Here is a 24,680-nt window from a genome sequence, read left to right as displayed (position 1 = left end):
CCCTCGATTCTAAGGGGGAAGAGAACCCTCCCAAGGGGTCTACCCGCTCGAGGACAATACGCGCGATATCCTCCAGCGAGTCTCCTGTTAAACACGAAGCACATATCACACGTGCAGGCCTACGAGAATATTCTTATCGAGAGAACACGATTGCTTTAGGCTTTGCTCCTCCGCGATCACCGCTCAAATTCCGAACGAGCAAGCGAAATCATCGAAGGTATACTTCGGCGCGTCTACCTGCGCGATACCTACCTTCTTGCTCTGTCACTTTGGACTCTACGATTTCGTTCGTTTTCGTGTTACGAGCCCGCGCGTCCTGCCTCGACATTTATCGATAAGAATGCAAGCGACGACGAGGCTCGGGTTTTATAATCGTGGCCCGTTGATTCGCGAGAACTTCGGTAGGCGTGGGCGAGCGCGAATTTGCGGAAAAACGTCGAGTCTTTATTGGTTGCAGGTGGCGACGTCTTTTCGCGAATTTTACTCCACTGGCGCTGCATTTTGCTATCGTTTCTCGTTTTTCTTTTGTTTTTTTTTTCTTTTTTTTTTTTTACCTCGACTCACGTACACGGAAAGCAATAGTGCGCGCTTCTCTACGATGCAGTGCTGCCGTACATGTTCGTCTTATTGCAACACGGTTTTTCTCTTCCTTATTTAGTATCCGTTTAGAATCCATTTAGAATTGTATAGATCATCAGGCCATGTGGTTAATATTAATCCGAGAACAGATTTATTTCACGTGCGTTTCACGGTGAATATTCCGATGTTTTGCCGCTTCAATTCCACGTTACGTCATTCGACACAGTGTTTTTCTCGTGGGTTATTTGTTTCTTCCCTTTGTAAAAGTCGTGTTTGTGTGAGATTGATGACGTTTCGTTGTCTATGACGTTGCACGAGAAGTTAGAATTGCGCGTATGGATGCGATGGTTGTAGGATTTTCACGCGTTGGATACATTTTCGATTGCATGGTTTTTTTTCGCCTGGAATACCTTTTTTTTTTTTTTTTGTTATTAAAACGTCCGTCGGAAATGGCGGTGTAACGTTCGTTGAAATTTGTTTCTTTCTTTTTTTTAAAAATACGCTGTTTCACTGAACAAAGATCTCACAGATAATAACAGTAAAAATCGTTCAAGTTATCGCAAATGTGTTGTGTTTAGTTTTAAAAGTGAATCAGTTGTATGCCGTATTTTACTGAACGGTTTAAAGAGTGTCGTGAGAGATACTCAGTTCCAACCAAATCTTATCCGATCGTTAAAAATCGTTTGTTGTAATTAAAGTAGAAAAGAACATTAGAAATGAAACGTGCTCTTAATGTCTAACACAAGATGACCTTACTAAAGTAATTAACTATGAAATATCTTGTACCATCGAAGATATTAATTTTTGGAGGGTTTCAATGTTATAATTATAAATAAAAAGGAAAGAAGAAATAAGGATATAGTCAAGACAAAAATTAAAACTAATAAGAAAATAATAATTAAACCTACTTAAACTTAAGGGTTGTATGCGAATTGCAGGGTTGATAAAGAAAAGTAAACAGTGCCGCGTCGATCGTTGCCTCGGACGAAACCTTGGTGAAATCGGCGTTCGACTCGCGATGCTGACTCTTTGCTTTTGCGTTCCATTTTGTCGTTCGAGAACAATCGACGGCGAGATTAAAATGTGAAGTTTAGGGGGCTTAACAAACGACTGCCTCCGATATAGGATTTTCGGTGATGTGTATAGTCGCGGTGGGCCAGTCGATTTTCTTACTGCAAACGTGGTTCAGTCCTTCGAGGGAGGCCAGTCTGTAGTCAGCCATTTTCAATGGTGATAGCGGTGCCACTGCAAAGAGAAACCAGAGAAAATATCGGGTCAGAGTAGTCGCAGTGTCGGTTTGCGTTTTTCAACCTCGCTTCTAAAGATCGTTAATTGAGAACGTACCCACGTGTGTGTTCCGTTCATAGAAAAGAATATCTCATTGTTATCGTAAATAAGAACGTAGAGACGCTTAGCTCGATCACCGAACGAAAGGACAGAAAACGAAAAGACGTAAAAGGAATCGGAGAAGACAAAGAAAGGCGCGCATGCAAAATAGAAAAGTAGAGTTATGTGTGTTAGTGAAGTTGTTTCATGTGCAAGGCATGTGAATCAGCGCAATTTATTGTTCACTAAGTCTACTGCCCAGTAGGTGCGAGTCGTTTCATTCGTATATTATCTGTTAATGTCCCATTATGAACAAATGCTGCTACAAGAAAAAGAGATTAAAGTGTGTAAAGTTTGAACAGCCCACGAGTTTTTGAGTATGGAAAAGATTGAGTCTTCTATGGTTCGCGTACCTAAGAAGAACTCTGAATTATCGCTCATTGATAAGGCTACTTCGTACCAACTATCGATAAGAACATATAATGGAGGAACTCAGTCGATAATGATTTATACCATCACTTTATGATTCTCATTAAACAAACATGAGTGATGTTGTTAAGAAATTCAGGCGAAAGGTTTGCTAAAGAAATGTATGATTATGGCAAATGCAATTTTCAGTGAATGATTAACAGCCTCTCGCTGTAAATATTACATATTAAAATTCGTTCAAATTTTCTAGAATTTAGCATCCACAATATTTTACGTCTGATCTAGAATTTTCTTTGTTTGAAATATAAATTACCCAGCGAGAGGAATGATGATTCCAAGATGTGTCCAAAAGTTCATGAAGTATACAAAAGAGTTTAGTAAGTCCGAAGAGATAGACCCACAACATCCTCGATAAGAGTTAGTTATGTTAGAAAGGAACAGTAGTTAGTTGCCTTTTGATAATCCTTGAGAGAATATGCCCGAGGTTGTCCAAGAGACATGTTAGTCGTGATACACATCATCGTCGGTTAGTACCTCCCGATAAGAGTTTGAATTCCGACTTACTTAACACATAGACGTGGCCTAACTGACCAACTGCGCGCTTGACTCCTTGCGGCCTTCAATTCCTAATTACAATTACCTTCGGGTGTTGTCGGCGTCACGGGCTTCCGCGGGGATTTCACCACTAAAACGCATAAAAAAACAAATTCTCTTTAAAGACTCAAAACATAACATCTTGGCGGTCTTAGCGAACGTTCTCTTAACTCGTCTTTCATCGAAAATCATTCTGGTGCGATGCATCGCTAGGCCAATTGTAAAATTCAAATAAAAACTACGCAATGATCGATCCGCGACAGTCGTCCATTGAACTCCAATCGAAATCCAATGGGCGCGAGTCGCGAACGCTTTCGCTGTCGATTTCGATCAAACACAAGTGAAAGACAACATAACTGTCCCTGGTAAATAAACGAAGCAAATCACGTAAGAATTCTAGTTCTATTTCAACAGCAAAAGCGTAGACAGGAACTCTTCTGAAACTTTTAGCACGAGTCACGTTTATTCGTTCGATAGTTGGAGACATCTCCTTGGACTACTCGAACGAACGCGTGATCCTCAGCGTTGGTGGTAATCGAAAAGCAAAATAAAATAGCTAAGAAGCCGAAACTATTTACTGACTACTTCACTTGAGGACTAGGATTTGATATAAATACGTACCACTCGATCGATCCGAGACGCGTGGGGAAATAAAGGCGCAAGTCGGTGAACATGTATTTTCGTATTTTCTTATTTGCCTTTGATAATCATTCTTTTTTTTCTTTTAAATTATATTTTTTTTCTTAAAACAAAACCTTTGAACTAAATGGCAATGGTGGTGAGACTAAAGTGATGAATTCAACGGTAATCCTTTTTCAAACCTCTTTTTATTTATCAAGTCGAGCCAGTGGCTTTCCAATGAAGGAAAGTACATGATCGAAGATCTTGTTAAGTCTCAATGTAGCAAGGATGCGCGCGAAAGCGTGTCACTGGAAATGAATCTAATGGCCCAATGTCATCGTTAAAAATTCGTTCGACTTTCGGAAAGGTAAAGAGCGTTGGCACGCGACGATCCTTAGCGCATCGAGGATTAACAATATCTTGGCATCGCGCCATTCGTACAACATGAAAACTCTATTCGTAATAACAGAGACGATTGTAACAACAACAATTAATTAACGACAGTTACCACGATAGGAACGATTAATTTAATTAGAACAACTTGGGCGTACTTGGCTAACATTCGCAGATACCTACCGCGTTAAGATAATTAGTAAATTCATTAGGTCTTATGCGAGAATCGATGAAGGGAGATTCGAGATCGGCAATAATCGGGTGGGGAGAAGGCGAGGCGTTATTGTAATCGTCGAAATATTCTATTTACGCGATAAATACACTGTGTTTCTTGTATATCAACTGGGCGATAGTGGTAAAGCGTTGTGTTATGTGATAAGTGCTATCGTGTTTCTGTGACCAAGAAGCCAAAAAAGAATAATAAAATTTGATTAGTCCCGGGACTAGCGTTCACTAAACGATGGGACGGTACCACTTTGCTCGCTCGTATGCTGTTTTACCAAGCGTTCGGAATAATTGGGGTATGAAGAATAAATAATAATTGGCGAGTGTTAAGTTACTTCGAACATGGCTGTAAGAAGAAATGCCGCCTACTACAAATAAGTATTTTTAGTCGGGACTTGCTTCTATCGAAGAAGGAGAAACGACGTTTATTTTCTACCAGCTAAATGCATCTTGAACCGAGCTTCAAAATTTCACAACCGAGTGTCTAGCGAGATCAAAGGCAATAATGGTCGAAGTGACTTAATTTACAAGCGTGGCTTCGTTATTCGATCGCATTCCGACTGCCCGGCGACGTCGCGATTGAAAATTAAATTCGATCGATAGCCGTGAACGATTCTTTCGTCTCATGTGTGACACGTATGCAACACGTCGATTCAATAGGCCAAAAATATTGATACTCGTGAAATGTAGCAATCGATAGAACGAACTTAAGCCTACGAATATCCACGATCTACGACATTTCGTTTCTTTTGTATTGTTGCGTAGCAGAGCACGCGAACGCCTTCCCAACGTGACTAATTATTCTTAGTATCTACCAATCAGTTACGTTTGAAAATATTCATATCGAGGAATTAGCGAACACATAATTCTTACGCATTTTACCGCAGTGGTTTGGTAATAATTTAAGTCACTGCTGCCTTTCGTGTCATCAGACGGTCGCGTGGTCTTCTACGAAACAGCATGGCGCGTGCGCGATTCGTTTATATCGATGGAGATCGATGAGATTAATCATTTGACGATTCGATAATTAATGGCTAATGTGTGGATCGCCAGGGCGCTCACTTACCATATCCTTCGCCCTGAAGAAACAGCCGGAAGGCCTCGCTTACTTTGCCCGGTTGCTCTTCCAGTACCATTCCGCAATCAGAAATCTGCAAATTAAAATAACTGAGTTAAGGTTCTGTTCAGCTCCTTACCTAACACAAGAATATTTACGAAAATTTAGTCTTCTTTAAATGATTCTATATTTTTTAATCTTCGTATAAAAACTTTTGAATGTTTATCGAAACCATTTCATGAGCAGAGTCAGCAGGTTTATTAGATATTTATTATACAGGGTGTAACATAATAAGTGGGCAATACTTCAAGGACTTATTTAACACCTAAAAACAATGAAAAAAGTTCACACAAACATATGTCCTATTTTACCTTGTTTACGAGATATAGCAAGCTTTGTGCCCTGTTATTTCTTATTTAATTACCCTTACAGGAGATGCTCAAAATGATTATTATTGATCTGAGACGTGACTACTGTTCAACACTTTCTGAAGTTCCATTTTATTGAAATCCTCGTTCAATTCTGTATCGAAATGCTTCAGGACTTCCTATAGATTTCAAGTACCCCACAAATGAAAGTCCCTATATCTCGTAAACAAGGTGAAATAAGACATATGTTTATATGAATTTTTTTCACTGTTTTTAGGTGTTTAATCACCATGAATTGCCCACCTATTATGTTAAACCCTGTACATCCTCGTTATGGATTATGAACAAAATGAACTGAACCGATCGTTTCTTTATGCTTCAACGATTATGAAGCTAATAAAGCGTTGATAACGCACAGACTATCGGGTAAGATTTACTCGCCTACAGATGCTCGACCGACCTAGAGAACGATTAATACTGACAAGCGTCTCGTACCTTCATCCAAGAGCTGTTTGTCGGATCTAATCGTCCGTTTAACGTGACCGTGTCGTCGACATGCGGGCTTAAAGCTCCAGTAATGTTCATGACAGGTACACCAAGCGTGAGACCTTCCTTTTTACGTGTCGGGTCTAATTCCCTGGTGATGTTGAGATCTGTACGACGGACGTAGCTGTCGATGAATAGCGCTAGATTCGTTGGATTTACGCGATGCTCGAAATAGTTCTTGTACACTTGAACCAGATCATGATTCCTCTCCTCCGTGCCCTGGAACGCGTTTCCTAATTAATATTTCATCGACTCTCACAGAAATGTGATTCTGTTTTGTGTCAGTTATAGTTATGCAACATAAGGAAAAACTTGCATCGAACCTTAAACTAGCTAGCAAAATGTATTACAACTATACTTGAACACGAGTAATCGTGTTTAAGTCTACAGTCTACAGGATCAAAAGAATAAAGTTTCCTTTGTCAGTTGTAATGTACACTCGCCGAAAGTTTTCGAGGGCTCGAATACTTCCGTTAGGTTTCACGGTCCGATTTCTCCAGGCTACAGTCGAGACCCATCATTATGTCTCAGGTATACAGGGATAGAAACGAAAGGGAACGAAGACAGAGCTCGCTCGAGCGTCATCTCGCAGCCTCTATTTTTCTACGGTGTGGACGGTAACTCTATTAAGGAGCTACGTGTTGCATAATGAGAGCGTCAGAATTGCTACTAATTCACTAATCCAATTTTCCAGGTTGCACAGAGACACTCGACGGCGTAAGCCTTCGCCAGTCTTGGCCCTGTCGTCGATAATTTATTAGTCCATGTTTCCGTGTGAACGTAGCTTAACTAACCTACCTCGATTAAGCTTTGTAGGTCATTCAGGCTATTGCCTATTTCCTTATGAATGGTTACTTTATTATGTAAATCATAATTGCTGTTACCAAGTAGGATTAATTAATATGGTTACTACGAAAATTTCTGCTTTGCACGTAATTTATTCTATTAGAATTAGAATTGTGTAAGTGTATATGAACGTGTGTCCTCACCCTGCCGAAGTGATGCCACATAAGGTAGTCCAGCACGCCCTGAGTCATGCCTTGGGATCTCAGGTGACGAACGTTTAGCTTCTGATAACCCCACTCGATCCAACCTGCCTGCGTCGATACGCAATTTATTAAGCACAGAGCATTGACCTTCTCGGGATGAGCAAGAACGAATCTTGCCAGTATATTGGCTCCAGCGCCGACCCCAAAACCGATTACGGACTTCAGGCCAAAATGACCCAGGACGAAGAGCAGCTGCTCTGCCAGCTCGTCCATGGACGGATAAACGTAGCTAAAATGCATTACATCGATTTTAGAGATTTCCAATTTATCGGTAAATTCATTTTCGTAGCAATTTATGTGTCGTTTATGAATCTAGGTCCCGTCAGCAATATCGTAAATTATTATACGTGTCTCCTGTTACGTTTAAAATATACTCTGAATTTAATGGGAATTAAACGTAACTTTTGCTTCATCAATTTCAAGTATTCTAAAACCCGGCATGAAATTATATCGATATTAAATATGAAGCAATTTTCCAGGCAGCTTCACCCATTATCATGCACTAATATTTATCGACGTACCCCAGAAATAAAATGAATCCTCTCCTTGGTGATAAAAGGATTTACGTTTTAACGCGCACGCTGGGTCAGAGGTAACAAATTCGCGTTGTCATAAATCCAATATATTGGTTCTGCATTACTTGAACCTCTGTTCTGACAAATTTCCCAAATTCATGTCCCTCTATCCGTATGTTGTGTAGACACATTTGCATCTTCCTACGTAACGGTATAACTTGAAAATATCGATAAAGTAAAGCCGAAACGTGACCTTTGTAATGAGTTATGCAGTCCTTATACTGTTGACTAAAACATTTCACAAGTAACACTGCACGTTATGCAGAGCGAAGAACGCAAAGTATCGCTGAAAATATCGATTGACTCGATACATCCGAATACGTACTCGTCGCGAAATTTTACGGGTTTGGCACGCGAGATGGAACGATTTGTACATTTGATGCCTGAAAATCTGCATTGCAGTCTAAATTAGTCTGTAACGCGCTGTTTAGCTACGTGTGCGTTCGTCGAGGTAAGCCTCGATTGTTTGAGGTCAGCTTAATCGGATGTCGTAGGTAGGCACCGTCAATCTTCTAATTCTACCGCGTAAACGATCCCTCACCCATTGTGTCACGGTATTTTTAATTTTCTTCTGCGATTATCGGACATGCGCGAATCGGTTCGATAAAGTCTCTTAAACAGTATGGAGTATAAGAATAAAACTTCGATGTAAAAAAAAAAAAAAAAATGTAAACCGCTGGAAAAAGAATGTCTCAATTTAGAACATTGCTACATACGATATTTACAGTGATCTTGCACGATGACATTCTTGGATATCACGAAAGATCGGATATTGGAAAGTAGGATTGCGCAACCGATGAGAGCGAATCCATAGAAATGCAAATGGCAATAGAAGCAAAAGCGCAGGGAAGAACTCGCCGTGCGAGCATGAGCAAAGAAAAGTCATTCTTAACGGGTTCTGGTTGAGACTGCTGAAAAATGGACGTTCTTTGCGCGGTTTTTTTCAGAGAAGCAAGAAAGCTTTCAACCTGAGATTTCTTCCTGTGTATTTGTTAAGTTTTAGTATCAAATTATATTTTTGTATCTCGCCAAATAAATTCCAATTATATCAATTTCATTAACTATTTCTAGATGGTGGAACAAACAAGCACTTAGGCAATAATTTGAAACAAACGAGACAGGAAAATATTCTTAAATTCTGAGAAGTTTTTCTTAAGAAAACGCACGGAACTATCCATGGTAGACGCGAAAGCGGGACACTGTCGGGGCTTCTGACTAATTAGGACGTTAATTGGGTCATTGATTCGCACTAATTGAATTCGATGTTGTCGAGCGATGCGCGTACGACGCTCTCGAGCAACATCTATTGCGCGTGTACGTATGGGGACCTTTTCATAGACTGCCATTCATCGCGTTCTTGTGTGCTAATTAGCAAGCTCGTTACTGCTCTTCGATTCTGATCGACAATTAGGATCGATCGTTTATTGACGCACGAATGATTTCAACGTCAGCTGATAGAAATAGTAGTTTCGGTAGCGCGAGTTGGAAATAGAAGAAATTGAAATTCCAGGTGAAATAAAGTTTTAGATAAGTATACTCACTCTTCGGGTAGGGTTGGTGCACCTTCCTCTTGACCTGGTGCATTTACGTGATAGACGCAGAAATTTTCAAGTAGAACTCTCATGTCGATGTAGTTGAAGAACGCTTGGAAGCTCGATATATCTGGGGACAACGGTTCTTTTTTAAGTATCCATATTTTAAGCAAGGGATCCTTTATATTTTATCGTTTAAATTTTACTTACAATTTTGAATATTTATCCAATTTACATTATTAATAAAGTTAAAGTTACTCACAGTTAAGGCCTAAGTCGTGATAGGTGAGAATGGCAGGTTTCGCTCGGTTTCCTTGTATAGCCACCAGTATACTTCCTTTGTCGGTTTCGACCCTTTCCTCTCGTACAGAACTGTCATCTCTTGACAGGTATCTTAGCGCCGGAAATTGGAGCTGAATGTTTTTCAGCTCGATGTCATCCATACTATCTGAGGGCATCGTGCTGCGCATGGAAAAAAGTCTTTTAATCGTTCAAAGGTCGTTTAAGTTGAGTGACGTGCTCTTGGCACACGTGTAAACGAGTAACTAACAATTCCAACGTTTGCCGAGTCAGATGGAACTTATTGTATATTAGTATTTGCTGTTCGTATAGAATTCAAACGTTAAATGTTTCATTTCTATGGGTTAAAATCTGCAAAAGTTTCTGCTTCATTTAGTACTTTATGATAAATTGGTCATCTGAAAATATGTTCTCGATGAAAAAAATCCCACTTGGCCACTAGACTAGAAAACTTAATATTAAGTTTAATCAAGCACTTGCAGCAAATTGCACTGCGGCAAATTTACGTCGAATCGATATACACGTACATTTCCCTTGTGGTCATACGTCATACAGTATTAACTTCTTCTCACTTTTCTCTTAATTTACATTTACTCGAATTCGCGTATTTATATTCAGTACAAGTCATGTATAAAAATGGAAGCATTTATATTCGTCTCAGTTTTAAATTCTTGCTTGAATTCAGTTTCATTAATGGAAATACAACAAAGTAATTCGTTAATGTATAAATAATCGGTATCTGTATTATAGAAGGTGAAAAAGGAACAGTAAAAATTTGCTTCTGAAAGGAGTCGCTGAAGCGGTAGGCGTTACGCCTTTATTTTTCTTTCATTCAGACTACAAGCAGTGTGTCATCAAATATTCGCTACGTCAACAGCGAAATACATATAAAATGTGCCAAGCTGCTTTCAGCGAGTTTGAATAGGCTGTGTTGCAGATTCTCCTTTCTTTAAAAGCGTCATACAAATATTCCCCGAACAAATTTCTTCCTTTACTTGCAGCCTTTGCTAGTCTTTAAGCATTTTTTACAAAATCTGACGTGACTAATTCAACATAGGCCATGGTATTCGAACATTTTCTTAATTATATTTTCATATAGGATAATATTTCTGAAAAGTGATAATTAGTAGATATGGAATAACATACGCTACCATTTCTTAATTATTTCCATATCAAACTAGATCATAATAAATAGAAATTATTTGCAATTATTCTATATTACGTAATTCATATTCATATTGAATCCCCGAATACATGACAGTTACACGATACTCGTACTCTCACGTTATAATATTCATCCATGCTTAATTAATGAAGCAATTAACCCGAATACATCGAAAAGCTGTTACCCCCTATAACGAAAGTTATCTCGCAAACATGACAATCTATTATGTCATAATTCTTCAGAGAAACAGAGTGAATTACATAACACCATATTTTCTCAATGAACATATCTAGTTGTTCAACACTTCAGCTTCACCATAGTATGGATATTCTAATCAATTAGATGAACTTCAATATCTAGTAACAAGCTTGGTATTTGAAACATTATCGAACGAAATATCGTTGAATGTTTCCAAACCAGAGCCGAGCATATTACTAACAAGTGATTTCCAATAACTCGAGTGTTTGTACTTGCATCTTCACCGTCTTCGGCATTCCGTGCACGAAAGGGTGTAGACAGGTGCGCAGCCACAGAAGGCGCAGGGGATTTGCATAAAACTCGTTGCAACGTTTAATGTCTATACATATATACTCGAAGTTGCGCACTTTCTTACGCGAGGTGGACATTCGGTGAGCTTTTTATGGTATCGATCCCGAAGACCACGCCCTGTCGAGCATACCGAACTCACAGATGGATCGCGGTGTTTCTGAAGACTGCTCTTGTCACGGAGCCCATGCACCACGTGCTTTCATTCTGATCCGTGGGAGCTATTTCCCTTTGACGGCCACGCTCTTATTCAGCTTTAGTCACTTCACAGGGGAAACTGGAAGCTTCTTCCTTCTCCATTAAAGCCACCCGTGATGTTCAAAAGTGCATTACACTCTACTAGCGAAATGGCGTTTAACGCTCGCTAAAGTACGTATTCCGATTACGTAAGACATTGAATCGCAGTATTGCGTTTTTAACGTTTTGCACTCGATGGGTCACACACGAGGACGTTGACATGTTTCTGACTCAACGACCCTCGTGAGGTCAACATTCTCTTCCTTTACGTAAAAAGAGCAGCCGCTATCTCCTCCTTTTAACATGTAGGTGCGCTGAATTTTTCATATTTTTTATAAGTAGGTTCCTGTTAAATGCATTATAATAAACGTGGAAATATTGCTGTATAAATATTTATAACATTCATATACTCGATTAATATTAATATCTGTAGATATTGTATAATGTTTCACTAGCGACGTATATCAACCTATTAAAATAATATTTAAGTATAAAAAGGTGATCTGATTTTCTGGATTAAACTACTAATAATCCTTGCAGTCACAGACGTCTGCTGTTTCGCAAAAGACAACTCCAATGCCTTATTCACTGTTTTAAAAATAATCCTACCTTGTTATCACCTTGGTTAAGTATTCTCCACGCTCATAATTTGCATAGAAGCATCTTACAGGAGTTGCTTTGCATATTCAGCTGAAGACTTTATTTAATCCTCCTTTCAGGATGGAAAGTTAAACGTTTCCGGATTTATTATGGAAATCGTGAGCGCAAGTAAATACTTTCGATGGTGATTAACGGTAATTGCGTTAATTGTCCGCGTGGCGCTTCTGCCGGCCAGCCTGCACCTATCTGACGCTTGAGCAACCTACTTTGACCTGTATACCTCAGGATTTACGCGACGACCTAATTTAGTTTCGTGGGGAAATGTCAGGAACTCGGGCTGACCTGTTCTCTATACGCTGATACTTCTGCAAGTTCAGAGGAGATAAAGGAACGCTCCCTTTGCAGAAATATCAGTGAAAATACCATCCCCCTGACCTCGTAAAGAAGTTACTCTCTCTTCATTGGATTCCCAGGTGTATTCCTGCTGTTTCCTTGCAATCATCTTTTTTTTTCTGTTTCAAACCAACACTGCGTAAATTGCTTTTCCAATAACATCGTCGTCGCGTTATGCTTCCTTCTCCTTCGCTCATTTATGTAACTTCGTAAGTCATAATTGCCATAAATGAAACTCAATTCTCTTAATATCTCTCCTCTATTTCGCTAGCACCACAGTAGACGCGTTGAGAGCAAGTTCTTGGTCAAAACGAATTCATTTCGTCTATTATTTGCGACGAGAATAAAACATTGCTGTAAACATTGTTGTAAGAGGAAGATATTAAACGAAATTCTTTCTATTAGAATGCAGACATTCATCGAAGGGATCCCTCGAGAAACTATTTCATTAAAATCCTCGAGATTTACGACCTCGGTTGAACGGCGTCAGGTTGACTTTATTTGAAAATCAATACACTATTCAGCGAACTTTATTATAAAAGCGGTCTGAAGGCAACCGTATCTCGCGGCTTGTAATAAGAGAGAATATTTATAGATCCAATGTTACTTCGTAGCATCGAAAAGAAATATTTTCAATATTAGCGGATCCAATCAATCAACGCCACCGCGTTTTGCTGTAGGAGTAGTTTTCGTTGAAAAATCGTTATCGAGAATTTAAATATGAGACGCATATTTGAATGCACCTATACATTTGGTGTTTTCCGAAGCGAAGGTGATTTCTCACGTCAAAGTGTGCCTGGTGATAAATAGATAAAATCTGATGTAAATATACCGACTGCTGTTGTTGACTCTGATAGAATATTCCTTGCAAATGATAGTAACCTGTATTCACATTACCATCGTGATCGTATTTCCGTGGTAACATATACGGTAACATTACCGTGTGAATAGGCGTTCCAACGATCACTCACGGCGCGAAGAACAAATTAGAAAAATATTTCTGCATCAGCTACATGAATTTTTATGAGCCACACGAGCCACAATCGTCACTTATAAAAAATACTCAAGTACTAATGTTTACATATTTTTGTAACACACGTAAGAGAGATTACGCTCATGCGTGTACACACGTGTGTCGAGTAGGTAAATATTTATTTCCATTCACAACCACTTTGCAAAGCACCAATTAAAAAACTGCGGAACAATAATTCTTGCAAATCCTTTCATCAATATCGAAAGTTAATAAAACTCTTCCTCTCGTCATTTGTATGCGTTCTTCTTTCAAATCTGGATTACAATGGTGGTCGAGAAAATTGGAAATACGTCCCGTAATTGTGAAGCGGAAGACCTAATGAAGAAACGTACCATCGGCAAAACTAATTGGCCATTTATTGCTATCGATCATTGGCTGCAAAGCGTGGCGAGCTTTAAAGAAGATTCCAACTTCTCTATCTTATCTTAATTGAACTCTTTCTAATTATGACGGACGTCCTCGCGGATAGGAGTCCTTTAATTTAGTATTGAAGGACCAGTAATAAGAAAGTCCTTCTCCAGATTCGTGCGATGAAAAAGGTACAATACAGCGGAAAGAAAACTTTTTAACATTTATTTTTTATTTGCGTTGGTTGGTCAAAATCAATTCGGTACCTTTTTACTGTTTATTTTACTACCACTTTAGCAATACTTCCATTTTTAGTGGGCGATAAACATTATTTCACATCGTATGAAATAGCACTAGCAGATTTTATGTTTTCATAATGGCCTCGTGTTACTGATCTACATGGAGATAATTTCATCTTTATAATTCCTTATTATTTCATCAGCTCAAGTACAATGGATGGAGTTTCGTTTTTCCGCCTACCTTTCCTTATTTCCTCTTTCAATACCAGGCGATTTCGTAACATTCTTTCGTAATATTCTTTCTTCCACTATATCCTCTTCGAGAAAAATTATCTTCATTTATTACAGTCAAATGTAATCGATACTTCTAAGTACGTTCGTCCCTTCGAAAGTTTGTTTCCATGAATTCGTTGATTGAAATATTAGCATCTTGCTTGGAACAGAGTTCATGATAATTTTTTGTTTTTAAGTCATCGTAGTGGTGTTGTGGTTTCAGTGTTTCTTTAGTTGCTTTATTTGTTGGTTAAGGATAGAACGGTACTTATAGTGGTTTGAACATGTCGTACGAGTTCGCTTCATTGAATTTCCAAGCACGGTAAATCTGTCTGCGTGTGGTTTCCCGTATCTTTAGCACGTCACGCTATCGTTTCCGGTTCGAGTCAAGTCCGGTTGTGTTCCTCCCTACGCTTGCCGATGAAGACAGTAATGATAGAGCAATGGTGCTAACGTTCAAGTCTTATAATCTCTGCTTTCCACATACAACAGAATTCTATAATATTGGAATTGTATTTGTAGTAAAATATTCGCTTAACAGAATAAGAGTAATAATTATGTCTATCAAAGATAGTAATGATCTTGCGTCTGTTATACCGCTTATCTTACGCGTGCTACGAGATAAGTCAAGATTGTAACTATTACATCTAAATGAAAAATTTACTTAGTTTGTACATATATTGTACATCAGAATATGTTGTGTACAGATTTATTTATGAAATATTTCGAACTCTGAGAAATATTGAAGATTGCAAATTCCGTGCAAATTCTGATGCATTGCTTATCAATGGTTAGAAGATCAATAAGTATGCAAAAAAGAAATTTTCAAATGTTAAAAGTGTGTACTGAAAAAATTTTGTTTATGCAACGACGAAATTAAAACAATAAGCTGAGTAAACATCACAAACAATATTGGACATTACAAGCACAACTAATAATTTAAATTTCAAAAGCATAAATGCAAATTACAGAGAACGGTGAATAAACGCTATTCCCTTAGAAACAGGAGTTTAATTTCGCGCATCTCCAATTATTTCACAGCAAAGAAAGGAGAGGACCTTCCTTTCAATGAAAGAGCTTAAGCGTAGCTTTAGATCCGTTGCAAATTAATCGCAGTTACTGAATGCAAGCAGAACCATACGGGTTTTAGAGTCAATTCAAATTTAAAGTTGATTTAAATTTGGAGTAAGATAAACGCTGCCCGAAACTGGAGTGGTCAGAATAGATAGTGCACTCATTAAAACGGTTCAGAAACGAGGTATTACATACTGCAATATTCTATGTAATTAAATGCCTATTCATTTCGTAGAATTTTATCAATCATTCTTACGAATTTTCTCAACGTTGGAGTAAGCTTATAATATTCAAATTTAAATTTGAATTTTTAAATTTAAATTTGAATTTTTGAATTTTTAAATTTGAATTTGAATTTTTGAATTTGTAAATTTAAATTTTCATGTTTTTTGTATCCGTTTCAATGCCTCGATTCCCATTGCAATAATTTGAAATGTGGACCTAGAAAACGTAACAATCAGGCACTGTAAAACGAAATAAAGTAACACAAGTCGGTACTGAACCGCCCAAAGAGCTTAAAATACTGCTGAAGGAGGTAACTTTCGACAAATAAAAGAAAACGGCAGATTTATGTGAAACCGTTTGATCGAACGGTCGTTAGAAGCCGAGCTAACCACCGCGGGGGAACACTCGATATCTCCGTCATTCGATATCTCGTTCGTATCCTTTTTGCCGATCGATTAACCGAGGTGCACACGAGATTTTTTCGCGAAACCGTTCTGCTCTCGGTCGACGGAAAGACGTACAACGTAAGACGAGGCTGTCGGCGATAGATCGATTTACGTGTTCCCTTTCTGGACTCGAGAGCTTTCCTTTCAAACCAAACAGTCAGTCGAACGATTCCCCATCATGAATTTACGCAGAATTGCAGAGCACGTTTCGCTAAAGCTATTTCCATCGAGATAGAAACAAACTATGTATGTATGTCGTCAACTCTAGATGTACACGTCGGGCTCATCGAATATGCATATCAATCACAGATGCATCTCCAGGTTGTAGAAAATAACTCGGTCTAGTCATTCCATGCATTAATCGCAATCGCACAACAATTTTTTACCTTCTTGCTCCTTCCGGTGTTTCACCAGTCGTGGGGGACTTTGTTCTCGTTTTTAGCTACTCGCAAACACCTGTCTGTATTCAAGCGTACTCGCTAATTATGGAGCGTAAGTCTGCTATTGGATTATGAATAGTGTGAACGATAGCGTTTGCGCGGAAACTAATATGCGCAGGAAAATATTTCATTTTTTCTTGGTTAGAGTTTTATAGAATATTTGAGTAATTGGAAGTTCTTTCTGGTTTCGGATTTTTACCTCGAATTTGATTCATTTTTTGACAATTCTATTGTCAAGAAGTATTACGATGCAAAACTACTGTATGTATGGCTATTCCACAGTTTTCGTTGTTGTGTGAAGACTGATGTTCGCCAATATGGTTTATTGAAGTTCGATGTTTTATTGCAGGAGAAGATAAATGAAATTTCATTTATCAAAAGCAGAAAGAACTATCTTTTATCCAATCAGGGTGGTTAGAAAATCACACTAAAATGATTTGATGCAAAGAAAATATTTTAGTGCAATTGATAACTACAGAAATATGAAATATGTATTTAATGTGTAATTAGTGTTGCTAAAAATAGTTGCTTGTACTACTTGTAATACTTGTACTGTCATACTTCGATCAGAAATTAAAATAACACGTTAAGATCATGTTTTTTGCATGGAATAGTTAATCTTTTTTATGTCCTTCATTTCCATGTGATATAATGGAACGAGTCTTGATATTAGGAATATGCCAAAGCCTCTTGGAAACTCGAGCTTCTTATATCACAATTCGGAGCAGTCTTTTCAACCCTTCGACCACGCGAAACGATGCATCTCGCAAAAAAATGTTGGCGGTTGCATTGTTTTTGTCGAATCGTAAATTGAGCTAAGCTTCAGGATTTAGTAGTTTGGGTGGTCCTGGCACGCAGCCAAGTGGCGTGAAAACGAATTTTCAGGGAAAGTAGAGCAAAATGACGTATGCGACTATTGCGTCACAAGGGACTGTTATATTTTAATGTCCTTCCAGCGTGATTAATCATCGCTTATCTCTTACGTAACATTCCAACAGGAATGAATGAAGACGTTACGAAACTGTAACTAAGAGAGCTTAATTCATTTTCCTGCTTCACTCGAAGACTCAAATCATTTTTCCTCTGTCTCTGCACTCTATTTCGAGGATTACTCGAAGTGAAACAAATTCAAAGAGGTTACTCACCGAAGAAAGGCAAGTCTAAAAACCATAGGCACCACTTTCATATTCATTGTACCAGGAACTACTTAAAACTAGAATAACTAACAGCTATCGTAAATTTCCTCTCACAGGACTGGAAATTATGACCTCCAAGTTGTTTCAAGAAGTTTCAGATCGATCAACGACACTAACTCAGAAATTAACTTTTCCCTTGCACGAGGCTATTTCAGCCAGCGTGTGGCATTGCGAGTTATCACAAGCCTGTGACACAAATACCACCTAAATCGATATCCACAGGTTCTCCATTCCCTTCCTTGACAATGCAGCAGACCGGGTCTTACCCGCAAGGGAATACTTTTGTAACGAACAGTCGATGTTACTGAACGATAAGCTGGTCCGTCGGATCCTCCTAACAGCCGGTAATTAATCGTAATTTCGTCGTAAATTGCTTTACCGAGAAAATCGATTAGGACGGAGCTCCGCTGTTTCGATTAGAAGTAGGGCGCCAGTCGGTCTGTCTGTCTAGCTCCAACGTCAGGGAAAAACAACAGATAATTTACGAGGATAAGATCTCGCGTACCGCAGCGAAGACTTTGCAACAGACGAAGACAAATATATCCGTTACTCGGTTCTTAGTCACTTCAATCGAAATGGAAACGTCTTTCTCGATAAATGTAGCGTCGATGCACCGTTATCGCGTATTCCCGTGGAATACACCAAGGACAGGCGCATCTGAACATTTAATTAACTACGTGATAAAACGCGCCACTTCGTCCTTGTCGCTTCTCGAATTACAAAACACGTTTAGGACGGAAAATTATGACACGGATATCGCGCGGCTCGAGTATTACTATGATCCAACAGATAGAAGTATAATTATCGAGGTTTAATTACGTGGGAACAATGCGTCGCCTCCAGGGGGTTTGAGAAATGTCCTAGCTCCGTCGTCAAAGCTGCAGGTCGTGCTCTTTCCGACACGGTTTCGTAATTACGTGAATTTCATTAAAAACTAAGAAATTTAATTTCGCTCGATCCATCCTACCATCATAGTAATGAATTTTTTTTACCTCCTTTAGACATTAAGGATAAGCTAACGGAACAACTACGAGAGTTTAATTTCTAGCCGAGAGTTTAATTTCCACAAGAGTGGCAATTCTGGGGACTAAGTCGCCTAAGTTTCTCAGGGTACGAGTAAACCTTTTTGTAGCGGTAGACTAGACTTGAAATGCGTGTTCGGGGTATTTAAGTGTCCCCTGGAAGCCTTCGAAGTTCAAGGAATATTTGAGAATCCTAATTATACCCGAAATTTACATTTAAACGAGGAACAGTAATCGCGACAACGGCGAAACTTTCCACGAACTTCCACTGATCGTACACTTTTGATAACGAAAATAGGCGGGCTGGGCTCGCTTTCGAATAATCTGTTACGAATTCCATTTTCTAACCGAGAAGTCGAGAAACTACGCCTTTCGTTGGATCCATTGCTCTAGATAGCTTTCGCGCTTCGCTTCATTGTAGTCGAAAATATTTCCTCGCTACGGGTAACAAAAACGGTACGACCCATTCAATAAACGTCGCAAGAGATAGGCAGCACGCAATGCTTCGCCACTGCAATTTCATTTCTCCTGAGCCTCGGTTAATCCATCCTATCGATTCGTTCTTGCGTAGCGGCTCGAGGGTTTCCCAATGAGTTCGGTGCAAAATACTGCACTTACAAAAATGACTTTTGGGTCGAGGGGATCGTTCTAGAATTCCTATAAGATGTTTCAAAAGTATCAGCATGACTAGATGAAAGAGGATGAAAAATCTTCACGAATATTGGTCTCTGAAGTAATTATTCTTCTACGTAAGATTTATTAGATAGTAAAAACTTCTATGAATCACAAAGGAGTAATCATCAGCACCATAAATAAGACATTTAATAACTCTGGACACCTCCACCTCAGATAAATGAATCTTATTATCATTGCAAACATGGTTATAACGATGGATAGTTAACTCTAGTCTTGTTAGAGACATCAATTTTTTCGAACCACTGCAATTCCACGAAGAAATTATCTTTTCCAGCTTGAAATACCGAATCTACAAGAAATAGTTAATTTGAAGTCTGCTTGAAGTCATTCTCATTTCCTGTCACGACTTCCATTAATCAGCTAAGTCTGCAGACTTGAAAGCACTGCGTAATACAGTGTATTATCTCTCATCTGCAACTGTCAGCTGGCGATCGAAAGCCTTGGCTTGCCAGTACTTCTGAAAAAAGAGCAATCACGTTGCCTCTCTTAATAAAGCAACTGTCAATTACTGACGATCATTCGGCGTTACCGACATATCGGGGTCAATGCCAATTCTCTGCGAGACCTCAGAATCCCTATGGAGCAGCGGGTGTCGATGAATAGGTACGTACGTAACATGTGCGTCAGGGGACACGTTGATTCTCGATTAAAATGATCTACGCGAGATTCGGCTCGGCCGAGCGAAGCCTATTTTGCGATCTGTGTTACAGCAGGGACGCGATATGATTTACAACGCGGTACGTTCTACGATCTGCTGGTTGTTAGCGAAACTTACCCCAGAAGAGCTGATTCCTCGGCTGTGGCGGCGGTCGGCATCCTGTTTCTTTCCCTAGAACAAAATGGCGGCGAATAATAACAACGCCCGGCCCTAGCGGCTTACAGCCTCTACCAGGGTGCCAACAAGGAACAATTAGCAGGCAGAATCGTTAAACTCATTCCCAACACGATGTCACAACCGACGGTTTAGTTACACTCGAATCTCCTGGTCTGTTTACATTCAACGTCAACATCCCAGATTTCTAGCCACAATTTAGTCTCGCGATAACTTATTACAGGAACTGTCTCTCGATTACCGATCGAAGTAAGATAAATGTCCCAGTAGTTGACCATATTCTGACACCTAAAGATTGACGTTAGTTTTATTCAATTTTAGACTTCAATTTTAATATACTAGGTATATCTAATTAAACATAAAAATTGGTGTCATAAAATAGCATCCTGTTTCTAGGAGCTCAAGTATTAGGATATACAGTTTTAGGTTGGTTACTTCCTGGGACATTTGATATCTCAAGCGTTTAGGTATAGGGACATTTACCTTAAGTGTGAATCCCTTGAGTTCTAAGGTAAAGTTACGCGAGTTTGCGCCGCGATGATTTAAAGGGGGAACCAAATACGGTTGATGATGAACCAAACGAATCATAATGAATATTGCTTCGTATCGATCAAGCCAATAGAAATATCTCGTCTTTCGAGTGTTCATTAGGGATCCGTGCGGTTGAGAAGCGTGTTGTGCTGAATGCTAATTGCTGGTCCCGACGTTCTCGGAGGATCGACCTCGCGCGAGGATCTCTCGAACCGAGAAGCCGGTTCCGCAACGCACGCGTCGCTGTCGCGCGCCACGAAGCACACGCTAATGCAACTCGAGCGTTGCAAGGACAAAGGAACACATCCGACTATGTGCATGCAAAAAAACGATCACTGTTAACGATAATAATAGCGTGACACCGATGATAGTTCCACGGTACGACGCTGTGCTTCTGAAGCTGAACACTGCTTTCCAGAAAGATCATTTCGCTTTCTCCGTTGAGAGAAATGAATTTTTAAATCATAGAAAGCAGGATATTTTAGTTAGATCGTATTCATAAATAAACAGAAGAGATATTTTTCTTGAAAATTAGAAAGCAATACACTTTTTAGTGAAATTATCAGTAGTAAATGCTACTACCTGAATATTGTATAGTTCTGTATAAGATAAATCCGCTATTTTAAGTCATGGACTTATCATCGGTGGTTACTAGGAAATTGATAGCATGCCAGCACACGTAACGACTAAAGCATCAGGCAGAAATGCAACCAGGGGAACGTGGACGAACTAGAAAAGTCACCAGTGATAGCAATACGAGGTGGAAGTGTTCAACGTGAGGAAAGGAGTGTGACGTTCAGGTCGCATGATGCGGCTTACCTCGTGGCCTGCTTTTGTACCCAGGCCAATCAATAGTCGCGGCAGCAACTTCCGGTCCTAAAGTCCGTCCATGCTTAAGGTTAAATCAGTCTTTGATTATCCTGATAACAGGGGCATGTGTGCGTGTTCTTCGATCCATTTGTGGGATCAAAGAAACGCGCGAAGAAGCGGTCGCAGGATAGAAATTGACGGGGCCATATTACCGTGTACTCGTTATCGATTCTCGATTAAGTGGCTCTCGCTAGACAGCAGTTTACTGCTTAAAGAAATTGTAATTGATATTGGAAAAGTGATACAAGGCTGTGCAACGCTATCGCGAAAACTTGATTCTTTTGTTAACGTTATTCTTTTCACGGTAGACTATTCTATCGGACCCATTGTTCAGAGATTCCTTTAGCACAGATCTACTGATGCGCTGGAAAATAATAGCGAAGAGAAGAATACGTATGCACAAAATGCGACCTCTTCAGTCTGACGCGAACAATGCCCAAAGGATTATAATAGTATAGGTATTCTATTTTTGCTAGTTCCATTTCTGTGTTAATACAGAGGGTTAGTGAAGTCTGACATTTTAGTAGCAATGGGTTTTAGTAATTGGTAAACAGCCTCATACTTCAATACATTTCTCAGAACTATTCCAAGTATTTTCTGTAACTATAGTTCGAACGCTTGAAAAGGGCAGGAAACTGTGACGATCGATTCCTCGACGCCAGTCCACCACCGTGGCCAATAGCAAAAGCACTCTAACCATACCTCCGACATTTTCGACCTCGAACAGTTTATTCACGATTCACAACTACTGCTTTGCCCGGGTTCCGTCGTTATTGATTACATCTTTCTTTCGATTCCAAATCTTTGGTGTCTTTCTTAGAATCCCTTTTGGAAGAAATAGTTCTAGTATCCAAATCGTTACTCCTAGAAATCTCCATTTTCATTCATTCAGATTGCTATGGAAGCAAAAGGGAAGTTCCTCTATCGACAGAGAGCACCTAATATCAGATATTGGCTATGTCTCTAAAAAATGAAATGCTTCCCTTTTTCACTTTTGCAGTTTTGTTACTTTTCATCTTTTAAAGATATAGCTAATATCCAATATTAGGCGCTGTTCAGTGTTAGATGAACTCCCTTCCTCGAAAGTAAGAGATTTCAATAAACTCATGAATGTAAGTACTTCTCTATCAACCGTGCTTCAATGTATCATTATCAGAAGACACGTCTCGACAGCACGTGCAGCCATATATCAAAGTGATCTGGACATTGACTAGTGTGGGGCATCGAAGCATCAATACCATCGATCTCCGAGTGAATAGACGGGTCCGAGGTCGAGAAGCGACGACAAGAAGCGAAACTCTGTGCCCCGCGACCGTCACCCTACCTGCCGACCGGTTTTTCCCCTGTATATGCGGACAATATCGTATAAGGCATTACCTTGAGACGATCGAGACACTCTCACGGCGGTCCTCGATCAGCGGATCCTTTTTCCTTAGCTCAACCTTGGGCGAGGCGAAACTGAAAGCCTTCTTGACGCTCTCGAGGACGCTCTGTCCAGTGGTCTGAGTTTGATCGACGATCGTGGTGCTTTTGTAAACGTCTTCGCCCAGGTCGCCTAACGACCTGTACGAAGCGCCAATACCTGCCGGCATGGCGAACCTCCCGCTCGCTGTTGCTCGCCCACGATGAACCCTACCCACTGAGACGACCTACTCGGACGTCTTCGTCGAGTATTCGTCGTCCACCGTTGCGGTGGATCAACCTCTGACGCGTTTCTCGCTGCTCCAGCCGCCGACCACCTCTTTCCTGGCTGCTGTTGCTGTCGCTCTTGTTGCGTTGATGATGCTGATACGCGTGCCCGAAGCCGATACGCCAATATCGTGTGTCAACAAGGCAAACGAACGGGCAAGCGGGCAAATAAAGAAAATCCAAGATAAGGAGGTTCTGTGTGAACGCTCGGGCTATCGATCGAGGCATCGGCAACCAAGAGAAACACTACGAGTCTAACCCTAATGACACTGCGACCAGAAAGCTTGTCATTTCTTCTTCATCGCTCATAAGTTAAACATATCTCGGCTTACTTTATTTTTACTGCGAAGGAAATGCTTCTTAGGTACACCTCGTGACATGGTGCTCGTAAAGGAGAAGTTTTTTAGTAAAATTATATGGAAACGTGCTTTCCAGGTTAGAGTGCACGCCTGTGAAAAAACGTAACAGCGTTACATGACTGTTTCTCAAACTCCCTGCAGTTCTTGCTAATGCTCTAATAATTTTCTTAATTACGTCGTCGTTTTTTCCTGAACTCGATCCCCCTTTCGTTTCTACCTCGGTTGATGGATTCGTTTTCATTGTTATCGTGGGTGAATAAAACGAATTATGGTACAGTACTGAATAATGAGAGGTGCTTGAAGTGTTTGTGTTTCAATTTCGACTGTTTCACCGTTGCTCAAATACTGAACTGCACGCTAACAGCCAGAGTCACAATATCTCTTGGTTGATGTATTCAAAATCCGGTCAGGCCAAACGCGGTCGAAAGGCACGAACAACCCTACGGGCGGTCATTAATGCATGAAGGAGATGCACGGCTACACTCTGCTCGAGTGACGTCACGCGGTTGAAAGGACAGGTACACCTGTCGTCGTTATTACGACCGAGACGGATTTGCAATTATGGTTTAGCAATGCAACGTCAACAATCGTTGGAACCACGGCCAAGGAAAACAGAACGGGTTCTCGACGGTTATTCGAACCGTTAAGTAATCGTGTGTGAATAGACGTGTGAATAGAAGAATTAAATTGCATTAGAACCTACATTGGTGATTTACTTTATCTCTACCAGCAACAGAAGAAAACAAATCGAGTGATTTCTAATCAAATCGAGCTCCTCCATTTTTTGCTATTTTTTATGACATGACGTATCAATATCATAAATAATATAAATCCTACTATCTGTGTGATTCATATTAAATGCAAACAGAGTA

At 39.8% G+C, this 24,680-nt stretch overlaps 1 protein-coding gene across 5 annotated transcripts; it reads right to left on the bottom strand.

Moving 5' to 3' along the window:
- Positions 1 to 707: 707 nt before the first annotated feature.
- Mesk2 (misexpression suppressor of KSR 2) lies at positions 708 to 23,352 on the bottom strand. Of its 5 annotated transcripts, none has more exons than XM_076375525.1 (9): positions 23,138 to 23,352; positions 20,303 to 20,356; positions 9,557 to 9,756; positions 9,304 to 9,424; positions 7,128 to 7,416; positions 6,088 to 6,357; positions 5,234 to 5,318; positions 2,975 to 3,019; positions 708 to 1,824 (listed from the first exon to the last, which is right to left on the bottom strand). In XM_076375525.1, exons 1-9 carry the CDS (start codon positions 23,350 to 23,352, stop codon positions 1,679 to 1,681), a joined length of 1,425 nt encoding a protein of 474 aa, XP_076231640.1. In that variant the 3' UTR covers positions 708 to 1,678. The 5 variants fall into 5 exon arrangements, 4 of the variants coding, with proteins under 4 accessions (XP_076231640.1, XP_076231635.1, XP_076231636.1 ...); XR_013001592.1 differs by having other exon boundaries at positions 1,684 to 1,824; positions 2,899 to 3,019; XM_076375520.1 differs by lacking the exon at positions 2,975 to 3,019.
- Positions 23,353 to 24,680: the final 1,328 nt, after the last annotated feature.

This window comes from Calliopsis andreniformis, chromosome 3 (genome assembly GCF_051401765.1).
Source record: "Calliopsis andreniformis isolate RMS-2024a chromosome 3, iyCalAndr_principal, whole genome shotgun sequence".
In the NCBI taxonomy this organism is placed as follows: domain Eukaryota; kingdom Metazoa; phylum Arthropoda; class Insecta; order Hymenoptera; family Andrenidae; genus Calliopsis; species Calliopsis andreniformis.
The sequence above is the reverse complement of the archived record's forward strand: the minus strand, read 5'-3'. Positions and strand labels throughout refer to the sequence as shown.

Coding starts and splice junctions, on each gene's coding strand:
- Mesk2 (XM_076375525.1), bottom strand. CDS start 23,352: ATGCCGGCAGGTATTGGCGCTTCGTACAGGTCGTTAGGCGACCTGGGC. Junction 9,425..9,556: donor TCACGACTTAGGCCTTAACT/GTGAGTAACTTT, acceptor CGTTGTCCCCAG/ATATATCGAGCTTCCAAGCG. Junction 3,020..5,233: donor TCTTCAGGGCGAAGGATATG/GTAAGTGAGCGC, acceptor TATGCGTTTTAG/TGGTGAAATCCCCGCGGAAG.